Source organism: Myxocyprinus asiaticus, chromosome 17 (genome assembly GCF_019703515.2).
Source record: "Myxocyprinus asiaticus isolate MX2 ecotype Aquarium Trade chromosome 17, UBuf_Myxa_2, whole genome shotgun sequence".
Lineage (NCBI taxonomy): Eukaryota > Metazoa > Chordata > Actinopteri > Cypriniformes > Catostomidae > Myxocyprinus > Myxocyprinus asiaticus.
Genome location: NC_059360.1, coordinates 20124412 through 20150062, shown reverse-complemented (window position 1 = coordinate 20150062; position 25651 = coordinate 20124412). Strand labels below are relative to the sequence as shown.

Below are 25651 nucleotides of genomic sequence, written 5' to 3'. Positions count from 1 at the left end.
CCATAAAATGATCAGATTATATTTTATGTGGAGGCAAACCCGAAGAATAAAGAGTAAATTTAATGTAACATATTACAAAGCATCTGAAACACACATTGACTGATGGCAGAATGACATCATCAATCAAATGAGATCATACCTCTGATCTGATATACAGGAATATAAGAAACATTACAAATATATATTTAGTTCATTGACTTATGGCACATGAAAAATATAACTCACCTTCACAAAAATTCACCAAAATATTTAACTGCAATATTTATAGCCAGACATTTCACCCAGTGGGAAGAATACTAGTCCCTAATCCTTCTAAAATACAATTTGCTTTTGGTCTCATCTAGTTTACAACCGTAATGGTGGCAAGATGAGAAAGAAAGAAAAAGTATGATGATTTTTGTTTCTTCTGTGGAATAATATGCACATCCCTCAGCTCTACAGAGATTCATATATTTATATCTTTTATATTACCAAAGAAATTGTCACGCCATGAGATGAACAAATCTTAAAATGCAAAAACACATTTAAACAACCTGTGCAAATTCTATCATAAAGTCTTAAGAAAATATCCAAGAAAACTGGTTACAAATAACATCTACTCTAGCAGTTCACGTACATATGACATAGGATATGCATAGCTTAAAATTTCTCAGACCAGTGTAACATTACAGTGTGATTACTTGTACAGAACTGTGCTGTAGTCTTGCTGCTCATATTCTTAATGAGGTATAAATTAATGAGATGTGTCCAAATATTTTAATGCTGTCAAGCAACTGTAGCTACCAAACGGTGAACTACTACTGAAACAGTGATACAAGGCACATACTGCATTATAGGAATATTCCAGACAGCATCTGTGGCATGCTGTTGATGATTTTATACCATAGAAAATAATTTCTACTCATACCTCTGTTTGTAAAAACAAACATAAAAATGCCTTGACAATTATGCATGTAGAATTCAAATCTATGGGGCAATCGAGGTCTAATGTTAAGTGTATTCCTGTTTTTTGCTTGTTTTTTGTTTTTTACAAACTGAGGGACAAGTTCAAATTATTTTCTGTGCTAATCGATAGCACAGATACTGTTGATGGAGTGTACGTTGTATTTAACCCAAAACATTCCTTTTAATTCTCACCTTTACAATATGTTAGTAATTAATATTGGCAGTCTCTGGCATTTAGATGCTTTTTAGTGACCCCATCTTTGTAACGTACAATTCTATTATAAAGTAATGCTATAAAATGTATTAGAACTGAAATTATTTAGCAGTCTACACACCACAAAGTCTTTTAACCCACAAATGCACCTAAAAATTAAACCTGATTGCACCTTAATCATATTAAGGCTAATTTCAGTGAACGTAATGTAATTAAAGGGTGCTATCAAGTGATCTTGACTACCATACACACTAATAAGGGTGCATAAGTGTACTAATGAGTAGTGTGACCATCTGTCGTCAGCACTCTGTCTCCTTACTATCAATGCGCGCCTGTCTCGTCAGCCGTCTCTTGTCTCCCTGGTTTGGTGTTGCCTGTCCGGTGAGGTCCTCGAAGGACCTGGCAGCTGTGGCGCTTGGATGAAAGCCTTCCTCCGGCACACCCTCGTCCAGGTGAGAGGAGTCGCCACTGGGGTCCTCCTCGATGGTGTCCATTCGTGGCTGATCCACTCTGGGTGCGGCGGACAGGCTGGCGTGGCCTTGGGCGGCAACGGCCTCCTGTGGCGGTGAGACGCCGGAGCCCATTAAGGGCTGAGGTCGTGCTACCGCTAAAAACGATGCCGGAAGAGGGGGCTTGATGATGCGGAGGGGAACGGTCTCCTGACTGTTCAACATCTCCACGCTCTGAAGGTAGAAGAAAAACTAGAATCAGTTAGGGGGACTTTCAAACACCTTATCATGGCATTTATTACATTTTGTATAACTAGATGGGCAATAGTTTAGAGTTCTCGGAAGTGACAGCAATGATCGATCATAAAAACAAGATAATTGTGTGAATTTACATTTTTCGTTGTGCCAAAAGTGAGCATGTCAAAATAATGGAATATTACATAGTGTTATTACTGAAAAATATGACACATACATGAATTGTCATTTAAACTTTTGCAATTGTTTATTTTTACACATATAAATTGATTCTGTGCAGTCAATGACTTTCTTTGCAAATTTTTTAATCTTTTTGGATGTGGTTAGTCACAACAAATGTGGCAACTAAGTTGAAGAGAGACATTTTTTGGGTGAAAAATTAGTTACAGATTGACAACACACAAATTACACTTTTTGTAAAATCTTAAAATAGCCGACATTTTTACACGTACAGATTGGTTTAGTTTTGCAAATCTTACTCACCACATGTAAATCTTTGTTTTACACTTGCAACTTAAATGCAGAAGTATAAATCTGTCTTTAATTTTCATCTTTTCACATTTATCTCTGCACATGCACATCTTTTAGGCGCTAATTTACCTTTATATCTATTTGAAAATAGACACAATGTCTTAAAGGGATAGTTCACCCAAAAATGAAAATTGTCATTTACTCACCCTCATGCCATCCAAGATATGCATGACATACTTTCTTCTGCCAAACACAAACAAAGATTTTTAGAAGAATATCTCAGCTCTGCAGGTCCATATTATGCAAGTGAATGGTGACCAGAACTTTGAAGGTCCAAAAACAACAAAGGCAGCATAAAAGTAATCCACACGACTCCAGTGGTTAAATCCATGCCCTCTGAAGTGATATGGTAAGTGTGGGTGAGAAACAGATTAATAATTAAGTCCTTTTTTACTATAAATTCTCCTCCCTGCACAGTAGGCAGCGAATTGCGCAAAGAATGCAATTTTTTCTCTGCCATTTTTTCAGGAGGCCTGAAATGAAATCCTAAAAATCTTAAATTCTGTTTTGATGAAGAAAGAAACTCAGATACATCTTGGATGGCCTGAGGGTGAGAAAATTATCAGCAAATTTTCATTTTTGGGTGAACTATTCCTTTAAACCTTGATCTGTTTCTCACCCACATCTATCATATCGCTTCTGAAAACATGGATTTAACCACTGGAGTCATATGGATTACTTTTATGCTGCCTTTATGTGCTTTTTGGACCTTCAAAGATTTGGCCACCATTCACTTGCATTGTATGAACCTACAGAACTGAAATATTCTTCTAAAAATCTTCGTTTGTGTTCAGCAGAAGAAAAAGTCATACACATCTGGGATGGCATGAGGGTGAGTAAATGATGAGAGAATTAAAATTTTTGGGGTGAACCATTCATTTAAAAATGCAGGGATAATTCTGCAGACGCATAACAGCATAATGTCATGCAAAGACGTTCATCTGATAAATATGCACATAGACCTGCAATTATAAAATGATCTTGTTAAATTATCTGTGAAGTACTCAAATAGACAAACTGACAAAAATGCTCATCCCTATGCATAACATGAATAGCATGCTACATTTATGTGAAATGCAGCAAAACGGACCTTATTCATCCTTTCGCCATATTTGATTTTTGACAGGGATGAAAACAAAACTTTGAGGGATAGGCTTCATCTTATTAATGGGTTGTACTAATTTTTAATTGATTTTAATCGTTAAGCAGTCAAAGCATTGAAAAAAGCATCTTTCCAAAGAATTAATTAGAAAAGTTGTGAAAATAAGATGTGATTGAAGATCTTTATATGGCTTTATACAGTGAATGCCACTGAAGAGATTGTAAGTCTAATCCTCAAAGCCTCGTTTTCGTTAAAATTTCGTTTCAACAATCAAATTTGCCGCTACTATGAATTAGCTCTATATGTGCCTACCAAACTATATGTCCATTCATGTCTCTTGAATCAAATCAAATATTTGAAAATTAATTAGTGAACATTCTTTGCATTTGCAGTATCTAGAGCGTTTCAAAGCCATGCATTTAAAACATTCCAATATTGAACTGCACGTTTGACCCAGAAATCAGCAAAACATCCTCACTGACACTGAATGCATGAGACATACACAACAAGCTCAACAGACTCCAAGCTCCAGCCTTTCACAATCGGCCCTACTGACACGTCACAACCAGCGTGCTCCAACACTCGAGGGTTTGCACAGCAGTGTGGGGAAGCCATACAATGCAAACTCACCTGAGTTGAGAGCTCTACTACACACCTCCACCACCATCTGCTGCAGTTCCAGGGTCAGAGCAAACAAGCCACAAGTCATACATGTGCAGCCAAGCTCCCCCTGTACTAGCCCTGATAAAAGTCGCCATGCTAACAACAGCATACAACAGCATAAAATTATTGTGTTACTGATGGGTTCTGGATAATTTTATTGTAGATTACAGTGTTGGGTAACGTTACTTTTAAAAGTAGAATATTGCGTTATTCCTTAAAAAAGTAACTTAATTAAAAAGTTATTTTTTTATGGAAAGTAAAGCGTTTCTTTCCATAAAAAAAAAGAAACTTTTACTTTTTTCTCACAGCCACTCTCTCTTCTGCTATGCTATGCATTCCATACAAATAAGCCATGCATTGCATACAAGAGACATTACATGTCATGCTAGCTACTGTACAACACTCTTGTCAAAACAACATACTAAACAAACAGATATTTAGAAAGTCTACAATCAGTTGGTCTTCACGTCATGTTTATAATAAAGACTCAATAACAAGAATATGCATAATTTGTTTTTCCATCGACATGGCAGCCAATATGAATAATGAAGAATAACCACTGTCTTACCTAAAGCAACAAAGTTCAACATCTGAACCTGCATCATATGTCATCATGTGAGGTGCCCATCGACAATGCCAGAGTCAACTTAAGATGTTTTTCAAAAGTCAGGATAAAATTCAGTGGGGAATGTCAACCTAACTGTTCAAGGAATAAGATCCACGGTGCGTACAGACGCCACAACTTCAAAGGCGCATGTTGATCCAACTTGAATGGAATCGTTTTTAATGCTACCAAAAAAAAGTAGTTTGTTTCATGAATCAAACTACTTGTTTATTATAAAACAAAAATGTAGAATATTTTCTCTGCATACACAAACCATGTAGAACATTACTGGGAGTCACTAATCCAAATTCAGCTCTTCTCATCCCATTCTCCCAGTTACGGGGAGCTCTAACACAGAGCAGTTTGGCTGCATATGTCAGTGAATTGAGCGAGTATTTCACTCTGTATATCATGCCATGGCCATTGGAAGACTAGTTTTATAATCCCTCTGCCTAAATGCATTTAATGCAGTGTGTATTAACACATGAATCAATCGAGTTTCACTCAACCGAATGTTGTTGACCTCACATCACGCTAAACACGAAATGCGAATGCGAGTTAGCAAGTTGATTGACAGGCGATGTCTGTATCTAAAAGGTGATTGGCTCTTTCACCTGCAAGGTGGGACTTCCTTTCTACATCCATTGACTGTTGGGTGCTAGAGCTTCTTGGTTGGGCGTTCCAATTTCTCACATTCATTTAAATAGAAGTAACTCATCTCGTTTTGCTAAAGAGTCTCTGGCCTCACACTCTATAGAAATACAATGCCAATCATGCACTATGCCTCCTACCGAAGTTTGCACACTTTTACTCCTGATTTCTCACAATACAGGGACAGTAGAGGTGTACAAAAGCAACGCGTTACTTCATTTAAAAAGTAACTCCGATATTATGGTCTAAAATAAAAAAATATTGCGTTATTTTACTCGTTACTCGAAAAAAGTAATCTGATTACGTAACGTGCATTACTATTATCGTGTTACCCCAACACTGGTAGATTAAGTGTGTTAGTAAGTCTGATCTTTGCAGTATGGGTAGGGAGTCCATTGTTGGAATTGGAGCTTTGTGAAAAAATTACTTACACTAGGGTACATCAAGGATTTGGAGTTCTCCTCATATTGGCGATCCAGTTTTTTGTCCTGTTAACAAGCAAAGAAAGACTATCACTGCAATGACTGGTATTTAAAAGAATAGTTAAATCAAAAATGAAAATAGTGTCATTGTTGACTCGCCCTCATTACATTTCATACCCATATGACTTTCTTTCTAACATGGAACACTAGAGAAGTTTATCAGAATGTCGATGCTGTTCTTTTCCATACAATGAAATCAAATTGACCAGAGGCTGCCAAGCTCCAAAAATAACTAATCAAGCACCATAAATGTAGTCCAAATGACTTGTGTGCTATATTCCAAGTCTTTCAAGATCAAGAAATAGCTTTCTGTGAGCAGCATAAAATTTAGGTATTCACTGAACATTTTATTTCTGTTTACATATATTTAAATATGCCACATTAAGACACCAAGTTTAATTAGTAAAAATGCAAATCAAATTTGAGAGCTATGGCAGAGGGGAAGATTATCAATATATGGGTTCAGAATACTTGGAATACAGCGCATAAGTTGCAAGGACCACTTTTTATAATATAATATATTTTTATGGTGTTTTTTTGGTCCTTTTTTAAGCCTGTGATTTCTATATACTTCAGCTGTATGGAAACCAAAAAACAAAACAAATGCAAAGTCATACAGGGTTAGAATAACATGAGGGTGAATAAAATATTATGTTGATAGTAAAATAAATTCCTTTTGGTTGTCTTACCACACAATGAACCAGTATGCTTAGAGGAATCCAGAAAAGGAGAGAGAAGACCACCACAGACCCCACTATGTTGTCAGCCAAAAACTTTCCTGAACATTGATAGGACTACTGTCATGTACAGAAAATACTAAAATATACATACTAACATATGAAAGAGATCGTTAGATTGCCTGGTTAAATTCACTCAGATATCATCCCTTACCAAATGTGTTGATATCCAGTTTGTCTATGAAGTCCCATAAGCGTTCAATGACATCTTGTACTTGCTTCATGCATTTACCCTGTAATTAAAAACACCACAGCATAATTTATCATAGCAGTGAATAGAAAATACGATTCTGTCTGCTAATAGTTATAATGAATCCTAAACAAGCAAAGCACTCACTGCCCCATCACAGAAACCAACGGTACAGGGTTTGCCCTTGCGCAGGTAAAGATACTCTCCATCACTAACAACAAAGGGAGTACACAGCCCATCTCTGTTTCTACAACACACTTTACACGACTCCACTGTCTCTGAAAAATAACACAGCATAACAAGGACATTCCATAATGGCAGGTACAACAGAGAATGTGATTTTTATTTGCATGTGTATTCTGGATGGCATGTACTAATAACAGACAGATATAGTAGCTGATATTAAGCCATTTTGATTTTATCAGTATCTGCCCACAGTTATATAAGTTATATATACATTACCAGTCAAAAGTTTGGATAGCCTGGCTGTATTTATGTTTCTCACCTTTGATCGACAGGCTTACGCTTGTATGCTTGAATTTAGTTTCCTAGACAAAATAAAATATGCCTACATACTATTTAATTTATTTTATTATTATTATTTTAGTATTAATACTAAATATGAATACTTAATACTACTGTACTGCATACTATTAATACTATACTGTATATATACAGTATATATACTATATAATATATATATATATATATATATATATATATATATATATATATATATATTACACACACACACACACACACACACACACACTTGAAGTCTGAAGTTTACATACACTTAGGTTGAAGTAAAACACATTTTTTAACCACTCCACAGATTTAATATTAGCAAACTATAGTTTTGGCAAGTCATTTAGGACATCTACTTTGTGCATAACACGAGTAATTTTTCCAACAATTGTTTACAGATTGTAACGATTGTTTCACTTTTAATTGACTATATCACAATTCCAGTGGGTCAGAAGTTTACACACACTAAGTTAACTGTGCCTTTAAGAAGCTTGGAAAATTCCAGAAAATGATGTCAAATGACTTTAGACAATTAGCTTCTGATAGGAGATGTACTGAATTGGAGGTGTACCTGTGGATGTATTTTAAGGCCTACCTTCAAACTCAGTGCATCTTTGCTTGACATCATGGGAAAATCAATAGAAATCAGAAGACCTCAGAAAAACAATTATGGACCTCCACAAGTCTGGTTCATCCTTAGGAGAAATTTCCAAATGCCTGAAGGTACCACGTTCATCTGTATAAACAATAGTGCGCAAGTATAAACACCATGAAACCACGCAAACATCATACCGCTGTCTCCTAGAGATGAACGTAGTTTGATGCAAAAAGTGCAAATCAATCCCAGAACAACAGCAAAGGACCTTGTGAAGATGCTGGAGGAAACAGGTAGACAAGTATCTATATCCACAGTAAAATGAGTCCTATATCAACATAACCTGAAAGGCTGCTCAACAAGGAAGAACCACTGCTCCAAAACCGCCATAAAAAAGCCAGACTACAGTTTGCAAGTGCACATGGGGACAAAGATCTTACTTTTTGGATAAATGTCCTCTGGTCTGATGAAACAAAAATTGAACTGTATGGCCTAATGACCATCGTTGTTTTTTGGAGGAAATAGGGTTAGGCTTGCAAGCCGAAGAACACCATCCCAACCGTGAAGCATGGGGGTGGCAGTATCATGTTGTGGGGGTGCTTTGCTGCAGGAGGGATTGGTGCACTTCACAAAATAGATGGCATCATGAAGATGGAAAATTATGTGGATATATTGAAGCAAAATCTTAAGAAATCAGCCAGGAAGTTAAAGCTCGGTCGCAAATGGGTCTTCCAAATGGACAATGACCCCAAGCATACCTCAAAAGTTGTGGAAAAATGGCTTAAGGACAATAAAGTCAAGGAATTGGAGTGGCCATCATAAAGCCCTGACCTCAATCTGATAGAAAATGTGCGGGCAACTGAAAGTGCGTGCGAACAAGGAGACCTACAAACCTGACTCAGTTACACCAGTTCTGTCTGGAGGAATGGGCCAAAATTCCAGCAACTTATTTTGAGAAGCTTGTGGAAGGCTACCCAAAACGTTTGACCCAAGTTAAGCAATGCTACCAAATACAAACAAAGTGTATGTAAACTTCTGACCCACTGGGAATGTGATGAAAGAAATAAAAGCTGAAATAAATAATTCTCTCTACTATTATTCTGACATTTCACATTCTTAAAATAAAGTGGTGATCCTAACTGACATAAGACAGGAAATGTTTTCTACGATTAAATGTCAGGAATTGTGAAAAACTGAGTTTAAATGTATTTGGCTAAGGTGTATGTAAACTTCAGGCATTTTCTTAGTGTGTGTAAACCTCTGACTCACTGGAATTGTGATATATCAATTAAAAGTGAAACAATCTGTCTGTAAACAATTGTTGGAAAAATTACTTGTGTCATGCACAAAGTAGATGTCCTAAACGACTTGCCAAAACTATAGTTTGCTAATATTAAATCTGTGGAGTGGTTAAAAAATGAGCTTTAATGACTTCAACCTAAGTATATGTAAACTTCTGACTTCAACTGTATTGAAACCCTTTTTTACTTTCAATTCTCCTCCCTGCCCAGTAGGTGGTGATATGTACAAAGATATACATATCAAGACAAAAGAAAAAAGAAGAATGTGGAAGTGAAAGTGGAGATTGATGGTAAAAAGAAAAAAAAAAGGATTTAAATATTGATCTGTTTCTCACCCACACTTATATCGCTTCTGAAGACATGGATTTAACCACTGGAGTCAAATGAATTACTTTTATGCTGCCTTTATATGCTTTTTTGAGCTTCAATGTTCTGGCCACCATTCACTTGCATTGAATGAATTTGGGATGGCATGAGGGTGATTAAATGATGAGAGAATTTTCATTTTTGGGTGAATTTTTCCTATAATTAATTTCATTGGTAATGTATTTAAGCATTATATTGGTCATCAAGCATCCTGCTCTCTAGATATGGGCACCGGCCATTGACATACCCATAACGGTCGACCACTACAATGTACAAACAGGAAGGTTTGTGGAGAAGTTTACCATTGCAGGCACAGGACTCAAGGTTATGAACAGCCTCACAGAAAGGCCTACATTCACCATTGCGACATCTGCCTTTATCCACACACACTGTATTATCAGCCAGGTTGCCAGGAGCCGGGCACTCGCTGCTGTTGCCTAGGGATACATGGGGGTACAAAGTTAAACAACAGTGACTATGGCTTTGTTCACAATGAATGCACATAAATCTGATTCATTTTAAATCCAATTTTTAGTCATTTTGTAAGAGATGAAATCTGACCCATTTGTTCAGACAAAAGTCAATATCCATTGTATCTACATCAGTTGTTTTTAATAATGATGTAAATGTTATCATACAGAACAAAAACTGAGAGCAGCTGTCAGTGTGGACAGAGAGGACAAGAAATTTTGCTTTTCATGACATTGCCCAATACATGAAAAGGGCATTACTATATTTACACATTCATGCATATGCTGTGTCTGAACCAGTAAATATCATAGCTCTTTAAATGAGTCAAGAGTGAATGAAAATGTGTGTATTCGGGGACAGCTCCAGACAATATTGCACACTTTGTATGACTTTATATTCACACTATGTCCCAAACTGCATTTTTTTTTTGTTATTGAAAGCCAATTGTTTAGATGAGATGCATTTAAAAAAGAACAGGTTTAATATGATTTCATATTGGTAAAAATCTTCTGTTATATGACGCAAAAAAACAACTAAACGGAGATCTGCTGTCTGTCTGAAAGCCAGAGTTCTCAAATTAATGTTTTGATTAAGATTATTATTACAGTGTGTACTTCAATTGGATGGGCATACAGTGGCAAGAAAAAGTATGTGAACCTTTTGGATTTAGCTGTTTTTCTGCATCAGTTGGTCATAAAATGTGATCTCATCTTCAGGAAAGTCAGAAGTATAGACAAACACAACGTGCTTAAGCTAACAACACATAAACAATTATAATCTTTCATCTCTTTATTGAACACATCCCATTAAACAGTCACAGTGCTGTGGAAAAAGTAAATGATTGTATTTTATAACTGGTCGATCCCCCTTTGGCAGCAATAACGTCAACCAAGTGTTTCCGGTAGCTGCAGATTAGACCTGCAAAATGTTTAGATGGAATTTTGGACCATTCTTCCATACAGAACTGCTTCAGCTCAGCCATATGTGAACGGCTCTCATGAGGTCATTCCACAGCATCTCTTTTGGGTTAAGGTCTGGTCTCTAACTGGGCCAGTCCAAAAGGTTGATTTTCTTTTTTTGAAGCCATTCTAGTCACCGTATTCAGCCCTGCCCCTTTTTATGCACTCCGCTCTTTCGAAATTTGTCATCTAACTTCCTGTTTGTATTAGACTGTACTGAGTCGATCAATATGAATTATGTCTGGGAGCACAAAAAGTATTTTTCCCCAAGAGTTGATGAGTCTACACAACCCCTTTACTACATGAAAATGCTCGTGAGGTGTTTTTTCTGTCACTGTAAATGTTCGTTTTTTCCGACACCCGGGGAAGTAAATACGCTAGACTGGAAGATAAAGACACAATTTTCAAGGTGGTTGCATGCTAGTTTCTCTGGCGCATAAGGTGAATAATGGATTTACTTAGATGTTTAGGGTCATTGTGCTGCTACATCATCCAACTTCTACTGAGCTTCAGCTGGTGCACAGCCACACTGACATCATCCTGTTGGATATCTTGATCAATCTGGGAAATAATTTTTCCCTCAATGATGGCAAGTGGTCCACGCCCCGAAGCAGCAAAGCAGCCCAAATCATGATTCTCTTTCCGTCCTTCACCGTTGGGATGATGTTTTCATGTTGGTATACAGTGCCATTTTTATACCATATGTAGTGGTGCGTGTTCTTCCCAAACAATTCAACCTTAGTTTCATCAGTCCAAAAAACATTTTCCCAGTAGCGTTGTGAAGTGTCAAAATGGTCTTTGTTGGAAAGCAGTGGCTTCCTTCTTGTTTTCCTGCCATGGACACCATGCATGTTTAATGTTTTCCATATAGTAGACTCATAAACAGAGATGTTACCCAGTTCCAATGACTCCATCAAGTCGTTAGCTGTCACTCTAGGGTTCTTTTTTTAATTTTTTTTACCTCACTGAGCACTCTGTGGTGTGCCCTTTGAGTCATCTTGGCTGGACGGACACTTCTAGGGAGAGTAGCCACAGTACTAAATCAACTCCATTTATAGACAATTTATATAACTGTGCACAGATGAATATTTAAGCTCTTCGAGATAACTTTGTAACTCTTTCCAGCTTTATGCAAAGCAACAAGTCTTGATCGTAGGTCTTCTGAGATCTCTTTTTTTTGCAAGGCATGGTCCACATCAGCAGATGCTTCTTGTTAATAGCAAACTCAAAATGTTTGAGTGTTTTTTTATAAGTCAAAGTAGCTCTAACCCACATCTCCAATCTCATTTTATTAACTGGATGCAAGGTATGCCAACTCCTGACTTTAATTAGCTTTTGTTGACATCATTAGCCTGTGAATGTTTGAATGATGTATTCAATATGTACAAGAACAATACAATAATTTGTGTTATTTATAACTAATTGTGTTTGTTCGTTATTGTAACTTAGACGAAGATCAAACCAGATTTTAAGACAAATTTATACATAAATGCAGGTTATTCCAAAGGTTTCATATACTTTTTCTTGCCACTGTATATCCTTGTCCATATAGTGCACGCAGGCTCACCTGTACACTTTGACATGCCCTTGCAGTTGGCAGTGATGTTCTCCTGACAGATCTTCTCTGCACTTTCAAACCTACAGTTCCTGCAGCAGGGGCTGTTCCTATCACTGAAGGTTATAGAGCGCAATACAAAATAAACATACTGATAGAGACACAATCAATCTAAAAAAAACATATTAAACACATAATCTCTATTAGTGGTGATATGATGTTTTTTTAATAGTTGATGACGATATCTAGAGAGCAGGGTGGCCGACGGCCGACATATACACAGTAATACAATTTACTGATAGCAAATAATAAATGTGAATATTTAGAAGATAAATAAATATAAAAGTGTGATATCTCAAGACACCTATTTCTGGGATGTCTGTCAGGTAGTAGGCACATTTTGTGCGTGCTATTCCAAAAAATGTAAATGACCACTTATTTTACACATTATTTACTCAAAATTCACAAAAAACAAACAAACATTGTATACAGAAAATGTTCATCATCCATTAACAAGGCTGTGGTATATTTTAAAACTGACACTAGGTGGAATGACTACTTTGGTTTATAAGGCCTGTCAGGCACTGTTATCAGCCGATGCCAATAATCTAAAAATCATTAAATATATGCTGATTAATCAGCCTGGTCAATCAGCCTGGTCTCTCTCTTCTTTAGATATCACCATCAGTACTGGCCAATGAAAATCCCCTATGTACTATGCTCTGAATGTTATGAATTGAAGAATGGAGTTTTTATAATTAAATAAACCACACATTTCACACTCTCCTTGGAATGTATAAAACATATATGATTATTACTGCTTTAGTGCTTGTTTACCTGCATTGTGCCTTCTTCCTGAATTTGCACTTAGCAGTGCAACAAGGGTCGTCATTGAGATGAAGGAGTCCAGGGTCACAGTCTTCATCCTCTTCCACACGAGAGTTCCCACACAGCTTACTGCTCCTCTCTTTGAAGCACTGACGGGCCTTGACCTTCAAAGTCTTACTGACAGAGATCTTGCTGCAGCTGGAGAAGCGCTGGGCAAACAGTTAGGCAAAGTAAACACCAGAGGCTTAGTAATCATTACAGGACATGCTACATGCAACAATTACAGGGCACTTGCAATGCGGTTTGAATTGCATCCTGACACGTTTTGGAATACAACAAAATGTGAAATCAAGCTGGCAACGCAAGAAGCATATTTGTTCACGTTTTTGCACAAAGTATGTTTTGGTGCAGAAAGTTTGATGTTCACCATTCCCACAGAATAGTTTAAGATTAAGGCCAAGAGGGACTACATGTTGAAGGAAATAAAGCACAAGGTGGACAATACCTTATTGTTGAAATGATCTCCGCTTACTGCAATAGGGTACATGACAAATTTGCCACCTTGGTCATCACTGGGCGCACAGAGAGCTATGTTGTCTGGATCGTGTTCTGCGCCGAAGTTGTGGCCAAGCTCATGAGTGGTTACAAGATCTGCTTCCTGGAGACCAGAGACAATAACTCACTGTGCATCTATTACACAAACATCTATTACACAAAGTGCTACTCAAAGCATTGCATGCAAACCTTAGTCAGAATAGTCTTCCCATAATTCATGGTGCTAGTTAAGCCAGTGTTCAGGTAACTGGGTTTACTGACAGTTTGTGATGGGAAGTAGGCTGCAAGACAAAAAAAAAAAAATGAATGTGCAAAGTCAAGCCCTGACTTTGAAGAGTGTTAATCTGTTAATCAAAGTTTAAGAGACAAACGTTTAGGGCAGAGTCCTCCTAATCCCTGTGGTTTGGAAGGGGCCACGTATGCAAGACCAAGAGTCCCATCATCAAAGTCCTGATAGGTGAAGAGATGGGCAAGGCAAACTTGAGAGGCATTGTCTGCAATGTCATAACTGAATTGCTGAAAAGAACCAAGAGGACAGAGATCAGAAAGTGAATCTTTCAGTGTTAAGTAATCTCAAAAGAAAGTATATGGGTATGGAACAACATGAGGGTTAGAAAATGATGACAGAATTCTCATTTGACATTTGAACTATTCCTTTAGCTACAGATTGTCATATAAACATGTTGGTAATAACAGTGATTTATGTTTCAAGAACCTTAAGGAAACCAGTTCTTGCATCATTTAGAGTCAGACATGACTGAAAGCAATGACTTGCGATTCAGTAAGTCAGATGTTAACTCAGTAACCGTTCTGATGGATTCAGTGAAGGAGATTCACCCTTATTTGGTTATCCACCCAAAAACCTAATTTTCATCAGCTTGGTCATCAAAAGAAAAACCACGCACCCAATAACAGCTGACTTGAACTTTATTTAATTGAAAACACTTAATCGCACAGTATCCCCAAATTGGTTTGTTTGCACATGGAGACAGACAAAACAAACTCACAATCCCAGCACTTACTTCTAGAAGCTTCTTCACGTCCCACACACCATCTTTTCTTTGTAATGGGCTGCCATCCATGTTGTAGTGAACCTCCCCTGGGCCAACTTTTGTGGGCTCCTTGTTTATGATTATCTGTGGGCATTAATTGGAGTATAAACATCTTGGATGACAAGATAATATTTACACAAGAATCAACTCTTAAGACTGTGACTTTCATTCTTCTGTGGAACACAGAAAATTATGTTGGGGCAGAATGTTGAGGACTTTCCATTCACTTTCATTTTTTTCCCCCAAAGTGAATGGTGCCACAGAAGTCATAAGTGTTTGGAACAACACAAGGTGGAGTAAACAATGACAGAATTTTCATTTTCTGTGAACTGTCCCTTTAAGTAATTCTGTCTCTTTCACACACAACTAAAATAAAAGATCACTTCAGATCCTGCTCTCAAAAAGACCAAAGAGTTGCCCTTGTAAGTTGTTAGAAGGGAAATAAACCAGAAGAACATTGCAGTGAGTGTCCAATATTTTGATCATTTAACAAGATGATCTCAGTTTACAGCGTTAATATTGTCATACTCATTACTTTGTGATTACTGATTCCACTTATCTAGAGCCAAGTTGTGCCTTGACACTACAAAACTGTAAAATGCCCAATTATACCCAAATATTGCTGTATCTTTTAGGTCACCTGCTGAATCTGCACACCATATCCTTTATACTCATCATCCCAGGATGTGTTCCTGTAGATATCATCCACTCTGTCTATCAGCTCAATCTGAAAGACACAAAATGCAATACACTTTTATCCAGGGCAGGTGATCAACCAAGTGTGACTAAGATGATTAAAAACATGGGAAGAATTTGACTCTTGGTAATTACAAACTAACTGAGATTCTAAATGAATTAAGCATCCTTTAAAGAAATATTCCGTGTTCAATACAAGTTAAGCTCAATCGACAGCATTTGTGGCATAATCTTGTTTACCACAAATTAATTTTGACTCGTCCCTACTTTTCTTTAAAAAAAAAAAAAAAAGCAAAAATCTGGGTTCCACAGAGGCACCTACAATGGAATTGAATGGGGCCAATTCTTAAATATTAAAATACTCACTGTTTTAAAAGTATAGCCACAAGACGTAAACAATATTTGTTAACATGATTTCAGTGTGATAAAAGTTAAATCCAATAATTGGCCCTATTCACTTCCATTGTAAGTGCCTCACTGGAACCCAGTTTTTTCTCCCCAATTTGGAATGCCCAATTCCCAATGCGCTCTAAGTCCTCGTGGTAGCGTAGTGACTCACCTCAATCCGGGTGGCGGAGGATGAATCTCAGTTGCCTCCGCGTCTGAGACAGTCAATCTGCGCATCTGATCACGTGGCTTGAGCGCGTTACCGCGGAGACCTACTGTGTGTGGAGGCTCATGCTATTCACACACAACTCACCACGTGCCCCACCGAGAGCGAGAACCACATTATAGGGACCACGAGGAGGTTAACCCAACGTGACTCTACCCTCCCTAACAACTGGGCCAATTGGTTGCTTAGGAAGCCTGACTGGAGTCACTCAGCACGTCCTGGATTCGAATTTGCGACTCCAGGTGTGGTAGGCAGAGCCTTTACTTGCTGAGCTACCCAGGCCCCTGATTTTTGCTTTTTTTAAAGAAAAGAACAATTTTTTGTGGTGATCAATATTATGCCACCAATTCTGTCGATTGAGCTTAAATTGCATGAACCTAGAATATTCCTTTAATAAAAGACATTTCACTTGTTTTTAACCTGTTTAAAGGAATGATCTGGTTCAAAACGAGTTAAGCTCTACAGACAGCATCTATGGCATTCCATTAATTACCGTAGAAAAAAAATGTCATTTTCAACTTGTTTCTCAGAATGTTAAAACGACACATGACAAAAATTCACTTACAATGGAATTCTATGGAGCAAAATTGTTGAAATTATTCTCTGTGGTTATCAACAGGATGCCATAGATGCTGTCCATAGAACTTCAGTTTCTTTGGCCTATCTACTATTTGGGCCTAGTCACTTTATGCATCTTGACCAATCAGACTGCTATCTAATTCCATTTACACTTGGCCACATAAATGTGTCTTTGTAAATACAAATACTGTATATAGTGGCAAGGAAAATTATGTGAACCCTTTGGAATTAGCTGGTTTTCTGCATTAATTGTTCATAAAATGTGATATCATCTTCATTAAAGTCACAAGTATAGACAAACACAATGTGCTTAAGCTAACAACACACAAACAATTATAATCTTTCATGTCTTTATTGAACACATCCCATTAAACATTCACAGTGCTGTGGAAAATGTAAGTGAACCCTTGGATGTAATAACTGGTCAATCCTCCTTTGGCAAACTTCGGGTAGGCAGCAATGTTTTTGTTGGAAAGCAGCAGCTTTCTTCGTTGTGTCCTTCAATGGACATCATGCCTGTTTCATTTTTTCCGTATAGTAGATTCATGAACGGAGCTGTTAACCAGTACCAATGATTCCTTCAATGATTCTTTAGCTGTCACTCAGGGTTCTTTAGGGGTTTTTTCTTACCTCATTGAGCAATCTGCTGCGTTCCCTTTGAGTCATCTTCTAAGGAGAGTAGCCCCAGTACTAAATCATCTCCATTTATAGACAATTTGTCTAAATGTGAACAGATGAATATCTAAGCTCTTCGTGATAACTTTGCAACCCTTTCCAGCTTCATGCAAAACAACAATTCTTGATTGTAGGTCTTCTGAGATCTCTCTTTTTTGCGAGGCATGGTCCACATCAGCAGATGCTTCTTGTCAATAGCAAACTCAAGATGTTTGAGTGCTTTTTATAAGTCAAAGTAGCTATAACCCACATCTCCAATCTCATTTTATTAACTGGATGTCAGGTTTGCAACTCCTGACTCTAATTAGTGTTTGTTGACGTCATTAGCCTAGGTTCACATACTTATTCCAACCTACACTGTGAATGTTTGTATGATGTATTCAATATGTACAAGAACAATACAATAATTTGTGTGTTATTAGTTAAAACAGATTGTATTTGTTCATTATTGTAACTTAGATGAAGATCCAGATTGTAAAAAAAAATTTAGATCAAAGAAAGCTTCTTGGAACGCTACTTATTACAAATTTATACGTAAATGCTGGTAATTCCAAAGGTTTCACATACTTTCTTACCACTGTATACATATAATAAATATAAATAACAAATGTTGATATATTATTACTGCACCTCCTGAGGTAGTTTGATTGATTGGATTGCCATCTCAAATGCATCTAGGAGGGCATTTACACTGTTATTTTTATGATCGGATACGAATACGATCAGTAAAAAAAATGAAGTGACAATATAAAAAAGTGTAAATACCCTTTCATCTGATATGGACCATAATTTCACATTTAATTTCACATTAGATGTGTTCCAGGCTGCTGCTGTGCTCACCAAGTAGTTGAGGGTGGTGCTCTCCTCTCCACGGCCCATATTCTTGTAAAAGCGATGGTCTGCCACTAACAGCAGAGGGCAGGTGTTTTTCTTGTGGTCATGTGCAGACCTCCTCTCTATATGGTGAGGTTCTGTTTTCAAGTTCAGGAAATAAAGCCACTGAACCCGCTTGCTATTAAACAAAATTGACCTAACAAAGAATTATTTCCCAGTCTCTGAGCCATCTATTTTGTCAAGTAACTTCCACAGTGTCTACGTCCACAAATGGATCCATACAATTCAAAGCAGTGAATTCCATGACCATAAAAATAGAAGGCAAATAATCGAGTCAGTACACAACTGAATTATTATCCATTGCTACCAACTTGTCCACACACATTTTTAAATTCTTATGGCTAGAGGTTACAGCTGGGTGACTACATACATGAATGGGCACCCTTTGTCAGCCTAACTCCTACACACTCATGCACAGGCCTGTCACTATTATTAAATAATCGTCTAATCACGGTTATTTGAGATAACCGCGATTATGGTGCACTTCAAATTCCAATCACATTTAAATGCCCAAATAAGGGAATTTTAAGCTTATATATGCGCTTGCTGTCAGCAGAAGCTCGCGCCAAACTCCGTAAAAAATATAAACAAACAAAGATAAACTTTGATAGTGAACATAAAGCACTCCGGTTTCACTTTAATTTAATGATCGTGTAATGGCAAATATTTCTGGTCAAAGCGGGTTCATTCACGCATTGTTAATGACACAGAGACACACGCTTACTCTATTTCTGTGGAGTGATAAAATGAAATCTCAAAGGTTTTGCAAAAATATTTTACTATCGCTTAATGTAATATTATATAAATATAATAAAATATATTTTGTATTTATATATTTTTTTCATAAAAAAACAACAGTGTAAGTGTAAAATTGACCAAAACTTAAGTTGACCAAAAAGAGAGACATATTGTATGTATTTAGAAATATTTTGATATTAAAAGTATTTTTGTGTCATTCATATAGTTTTAAAGCCTTAAAAGGTAATCATATATTTTATTATTTGATTTATAAATTTGAAGTTAAATATGTAAGAATTACTTCTTAAGGTGTATGAAGCAAACATGCACCTTAAGAAATGACAATTTATATGACAATTAATCATGAAAGCCCTAAAAGAGACAATTAATCGTCATAGCTCTCAAACAGACAATTAATCGTCATAATCGCAATTATTTGTTTGACAATTAATTGTTAGCCAAATTTCATATTTGTGACAGCCCTATTCATGCAGTAATCGTTTCTATTTTAATGAGCATGTGATGACTGTAAAATAGTCTTTTCTGATAAAAGCATGCCATCACAAAAATGAATGTTTCAGTCTCAGCATTGTTCAAAAATGGCATAAAACTGCAATTGCAACACATTTACCATCTGTAAAATTACATATTTCAGAGTGAAAGAGAATAATCAGCAGGAAATAGTGTAGGAAGAGGCTTCCAACAATGTCTGAATGGATTATAAGGGGGTGAAATAGACAATGATTTTATTGGTTAATATTAGTTTTTCCCACCCACACAGCCTTATTTCCATCAGCATAAAACAAAAGTCATTTCAGAGGTGGAACAAGTTACTGCATCACTGAAAGATAATGAAAAAATTATAATTTACATCCTTAACGTTCTTTAGAATAACAAACTGATTGTGCGCTGACAAAATGTGCACAATAAGACAAGGGAGATTCATTAAGAAAGTAAATAGGGTCAATTTACAGTTGAAGTCACATATACTAAAAATCATTTAACAACTCCACAGATTTCATATTAGCAAACTATAGTTTTGGCAAGTCATTTAGGACATCTACTTTATGCATGACACGAGTAATTTTTCCAACAATTGTTTACAGACAGATTGTTTCACTTTTAATTGACTATATCACAATTCCAGTGGGTCAGAAGTTTACATTCACTAAGTTAACTGTGCCTTTAAGCAGCTTGGAAAATTCCAGAAAATGATGTCAAGCCTTTAGACAATTGGCAAATTAGCTTCTGATAACAGATGTACTGAATTGGAGGTGTACCTGTGGATGTATTTTAAGGCCTACCTTCAAACTCAGTGCCTCTTTGCTTGACATCATGGGAAAATCAAAAGAAATCAGCCAAGACCTCAGAAAAAAAATTGTGGACCTCCACAAGTCTGGTTCATCCTTGGGAGCAATTTCCAAACGCCTGAAGGTACCACGTTCATCTGTATAAACAATAGTGCGCAAGTATAAACACCATGGGACCATGCAGCCATCATACCGCTCAGGAAAATGACGCGTTCTGTCTCCTAGAGATGAACGTAGTTTGGTGTGAAAAGTGCAAATCAATCCCAGAACAACAGCAAAGGACCTTGTGAAGATGCTGGAGGAAACAGGTAAACAAGTATCTATATCCACAGTAAAACGAGTCCTATATCAACATAACCTGAAAGGCTGCTCAGCAAGGAAGAAGCCACTGTTCCAAAACCACCATAAAAATCCAGACTACAGTTTTCAAGTGCACATGGGGACAAAGAGCTTGCTTTTTGGAGAAATGTCCTCTGGTCTGATGAAACAAAAATGGAACTTTTTGGCCATAATGACCCTCATTATGTTTGGAGGAAAAAGGGTGAGGCTTGCAAGCCGAAGAACACAATCCCAAACGTGAAGCATAGGGGTGGCAGCATCATGTTGTGGGGGTGCTTTGCTGCAGGAGGGACTGGTGCACTTCACAAAATAGATGGCATCATGAGGAAGGAAAATTATGTGGATATATTGAAACAACATCTCAAGACATCAGCCATGAAGTTAAAGCTCGGTCGCAAATGGGTCTTCCAAATGAACAATGACCCCAAGCATATCTCCAAAGTTGTGGCAAAATGGCTTAAGGACAACAAAGTCAAGGTATTGAAGTGGCCATCACAAAGCACTGACCTCAATCTGATAGAAAATTTGTGGGCAGAACTGAAAAAGCGTGTGCGAGCAAGGAGGCCTACAAACCTGACTCAGTTACACCAGTTCTGTCTGGAGGAATGGGCCAAAATTCCAGCAATTTATTGTGAAAAGCTTGTGAAAGGCTATCCAAAACATTTGACAAAAGTTAAACAATTTAAAGGTAATGCTACCAAATACTAACAAATTGTATGTAAACTTCTGAAACACTGGGAATGTGATGAAAGAAATAAAAGCTGAAATAAATAATTCTATCAACTATTATTCTGACATTTCACATTCTTAAAATAAAGTAGTGATCCTAACTGACCTAAGACAGGGGAAGTTTTCTACGATTAAATATCAGGAATTGTGGAAAACTGAGTTTAAATGTTTGGCTAAGGTGTATGTAAACTTCTGACTTCAACTGTAAATTTCAAGTTGTCTTTAAAAGACCAATCTGCAGTACCAAGCAAAATGGCCTAAAGCCCTCGTGGTGTCTGGTCAAACATTTACAGATACACACCTTCCTCCTGTTCAGTTTCTTCCACTGCTCTCGCCTGTGCAGGCAGAAGCTCCTGGGTATCAGCATTCAAATATCCGCACACTTTGGGTGAGGATAGTCGACTGATGTTCTTTATGTCCTCTGAACGGTACACCAGCAAACGGCCATCAGGAGGCGTCTCTGCAAACCGCCACAAAGGCTAATAGAGATAAGACAGAGATGAGTTGTAAGATGCACTTCTGAAATAAGTACTGACAGTAAAATAGTGCGAGAAAATAGCAAGTATAATAACAGATCGAATGCCAGGACTGCTAATAAAGACCCTATGAAATAGTTTGATGAATGCAATTTTCTTTCCTGTGTTGACAAATTTCCTATAGAAACTGGGGTGGTCGAAAAAGATGTTGTTGCTGTTTTTCATTGCTTTTTTAAAAACAAAACAGCACATTGCCTTTAGTTTATGCCACAAAACCATATTTAGCAACTTCTATCATGGCGAAAGAAATTTATCTTCTCCAGAAAGAGAAAGACTGTATATTTGAAATGCATGTTTGCTTAAGATTACACTAACATTTAGATGGCCTCAAAGTTAAAGGGATAGTTCACTCAAACATTTATTCACCCTCATGCCATCCCAGATGTGTATGACTAACTTTCTTCTGCAGATCACTAATGAAGATTTTTAGAATATTTCAGTTCTGTAGGTCCATACAATGCAAGTGAATGGTGACCAGACCTTTGAAGCTCCCAAAAAACACAAAGGCATCATAAAATTAATCCACACGACTCCAGTGGTTTAACATATGTCTTCTGAAGCGATGCAATCACTTTGAGTGAGAAACATATCAATATTTCAATCCTTTTTTACTATAAATCTCCACTTAAAAAGAACTTAAATATTGATCTGTTTCTCACTCACACCTATCATATCGCTTCTGAATATATGAACTGAATCACTGGAGTCATATGGATTACTTTTATGCTGCCTTTATGTCATTTTTGGAGTTTCAAAGGTCTAGTCACTATTCTCTTGCATTGTATGGACCTACAGAGCTGAGATATTCTTCTAAAACTCTTTGTTTGTGCTTAGCAGAAGAAAGTAAGTCATACACATCTGGGATGGCATGAGGGAGAGTAAATGAGATCATTTTTATTTTTGAGTGAACTATTCCTTTAAGAGTCTAAAAGCCACAAAAGATTAACTTTGAGTTGATGGGTTCTTTAAGTGGAGGATCATATATAGCATGTGTTTTCTATTCACCTCTACATTGTATTCAGCTTCATCAGTGAGAATGTGGGCTGAAAACTCCTCCCCATCGATGTGTGCCTGCACACGGGAGTGTTCCTCTCCTGAAAGCATTTTTAAACGATGATACAGCAACACATTATCAAGATTAGTTACAAAGCACAATGAAAAAGATACTGTATATCTGCAGTAGTCCCCATTCTATTTCTTACCAACTACATGTCCTTTAAAGTAATTTTGCAACTGAACGTCATATTGGTCCTCAATTCCATACTTGTCTACAAACACAGCTTTGAAGTCATCTGTGAAAAGCTCAGTGTTCGTCGTCAAGTACAACTGGAAGTGCCTTTGGGGAAAAAATAGATACAGCTTTAGAAGATGTAATGGCCTTTAATCATGATTTCTAGAGGGGACCTGGGTAGCTCAGCGAGTACTGACGCTGACTACCACCCCTGGAGTCGCGAGTTCGAATCCAGGGCATGCTGAGTGACTCCAGCCAGGTCTCCTAAGCAACCAAATTGGCCCGGTTGCTAGGGAGGGTAGAGTCACATGGGGTAATCTCCTCGTGGTCGCTATAATGTGGTTCTCGCTAATGGTGGGGTACATGGGGAGTTGTGCGTGGATGCCACAGAGATTAGCGTGAAGCCTCCACACGCGCTATGTCTCCGTGGTAACACGCTCAACAAGCCATGTGATAAGATGTGCAGATTGACGGTCTCAGACGTGGAGGCAACTGAGATTTGTCCTCCGCCACCCGGATTGAGGTGAGTCACTACGCCACCACGAGGACTTAGAGCGCATTGGGAATTGCGCATTCCAAATTGGGAAGAAAAGGGGAGAAAATCCCCCCCCCCAAAAAAAACAAAAAACAAAACATGATTTCTAGAGATTAGGAGTTGTCAGGAAAAAACTAACACAGAGAAAGAGAGAAAAGTGCCATTACTATTTGAATCTCATGTGATCTGCCTTGGGCAGCAGCTTGGTGATGCAAAGTTAGATCCAAATATTAGGACTGATGTTTATTTTGAACAAGGAATCTGATCATTTCAGTCTTGTGTACCTTATTTTAGTGCAGGTTGTTTAGTGAAACTGTCACAGTGTAATGCATACTTTGCAAAGAGCCTGTTGTCAAAGGACGGGGCAGTTAAAACAAGTATTTTTAGCACTGTTACTTATTTCACATGCAAAGTGGGTGTTTACATTGAAGTTTTAAAGACACAGCAGCAAAAAACAGCCTGTTAATTCTAAGAGTCAGAGAAAGAGTGAGAGTGGTCATAAAAAAGTCAGTTATGTCTGGCTGAGCATTATGAGCTGAATTATTCATGATATTCAGAGCCAATTTAAATGCCATTTAGTACATTTCACTGTGCAATAGCAAGAAAGTACATGCTGATTTGACTGCATTACCTCTGGAGTGCCGTGAAGCTGACCAGTCGCTCCACATGTGACCGGGTGTCAGCGTCCCTCTTTCTGACCGAGTGAAGCTGGAGCCCTGATGCAGGCAGAATCTCAAAGTCCAAAAGTAAGGAGTCGAGGGTATCTGGGTGACAAAGAATAATATATCATTATTCCAGCAGAATCCAACTGTTCATACACATACACATACACACACACACACCTTTGACAACAGCCATAACAAAACATTTCCAAACTATTAGCTTCTGCATTTGTGTTTGAAGCCTGCCAAAACTCATTCTAACAAATATTATGACTATTTTCACATTCCTGGGATGTTTTGCTTTGAGCAATTTTCTGTTAAACAACTGCAAATACAGCAACTTCCATTTGGGAGGAAATGTACTCAGCATTGTCGTGAAAACAAGTCAAAACAGGAAAGGGAAAACCAACCCACAACTATCTGTACTTGAGAAGACAGCATCCCAAATAAAACATCTTTGGTTACCAGAACGTTCTGGGAACATTAGTTTTTGGTTATAACAAATAAAATCTAAAAAGAACATTCCTTGAACGTGAGTTTGTACTCAAAACCCCAAAAGAGAACTATCCGCTAACGTTAAGGGAACGTTTGCTGGGATATCTGATTTGACTCCGAATTCACTCGTGGGGCAAATTTAATAAACAAACCAACTCCAAACTAACTTACTATACTCTCGCGCCTCTTCCTGATTTCTCAAGACTTCTTCTGTAGATCCTGGTTTCACCGCACAATGGACAGAAAATAAAGCCAACAGCATGTAAAGCAAGTAAAATATAACAGACTCCATACTGGCGATGTAACATCACTTGTGTCAAAGCAGCATGTTTAAAGTCCACGTTACAGATGTCAACATCCACTGTCTCTTATTTACAAATATACGCGGCCAGCTTCTGTTCCGGTAATTAACCACGCCTATGACAGATCCTGAAAAAATGATACTGATGGGATATGATCCCGATAAATACTGAATGTCCATAAATAGTAACTAATATAGAGGAGTTCAGCGGGTCTCAAACCATCTTCCACATTTTGCGCTGAATCTTCTTCAGCTGACACTCAGATGAGAATAACACTATTCTGT

At 37.5% G+C, this 25651-nt stretch overlaps 1 protein-coding gene across 2 annotated transcripts; it reads right to left on the bottom strand.

Annotated features, from left to right (window-relative positions):
• Positions 1 to 40: 40 nt before the first annotated feature.
• Positions 41 to 25651, bottom strand: LOC127455512 (disintegrin and metalloproteinase domain-containing protein 17-like). 2 transcript variants are annotated; one of them, XM_051723477.1, is made up of 19 exons: positions 25237 to 25651; positions 24540 to 24672; positions 23345 to 23478; positions 23148 to 23236; positions 21908 to 22085; positions 18437 to 18567; positions 15674 to 15760; positions 15004 to 15117; positions 14353 to 14497; positions 14171 to 14262; positions 13932 to 14084; positions 13436 to 13635; positions 12611 to 12714; positions 9916 to 10050; positions 6971 to 7101; positions 6788 to 6866; positions 6586 to 6674; positions 5846 to 5902; positions 41 to 1842 (listed from the first exon to the last, which is right to left on the bottom strand). In XM_051723477.1, the coding sequence occupies exons 1-19, from the start codon at positions 25355 to 25357 to the stop codon at positions 1459 to 1461; spliced, it is 2556 nt and encodes an 851-aa protein (XP_051579437.1). In that variant the 5' UTR covers positions 25358 to 25651; the 3' UTR covers positions 41 to 1458. The 2 variants fall into 2 exon arrangements, with proteins under 2 accessions (XP_051579437.1, XP_051579438.1); XM_051723478.1 differs by lacking the exons at positions 18437 to 18567; positions 23345 to 23478; positions 24540 to 24672; positions 25237 to 25651.

Excerpts from the sequence above, each read along its gene's own strand:
- LOC127455512 (XM_051723477.1), bottom strand. The coding sequence starts at position 25,357 with ATGGAGTCTGTTATATTTTACTTGCTTTACATGCTGTTGGCTTTATTT. Across the intron at positions 23,479-24,539 it reads AGCTTCACGGCACTCCAGAG|GCACTTCCAGTTGTACTTGA; the intron begins GTAATGCAGTCA and ends TTTTCCCCAAAG. Across the intron at positions 15,118-15,673 it reads ATGGTGTGCAGATTCAGCAG|ATAATCATAAACAAGGAGCC; the intron begins GTGACCTAAAAG and ends TAATGCCCACAG.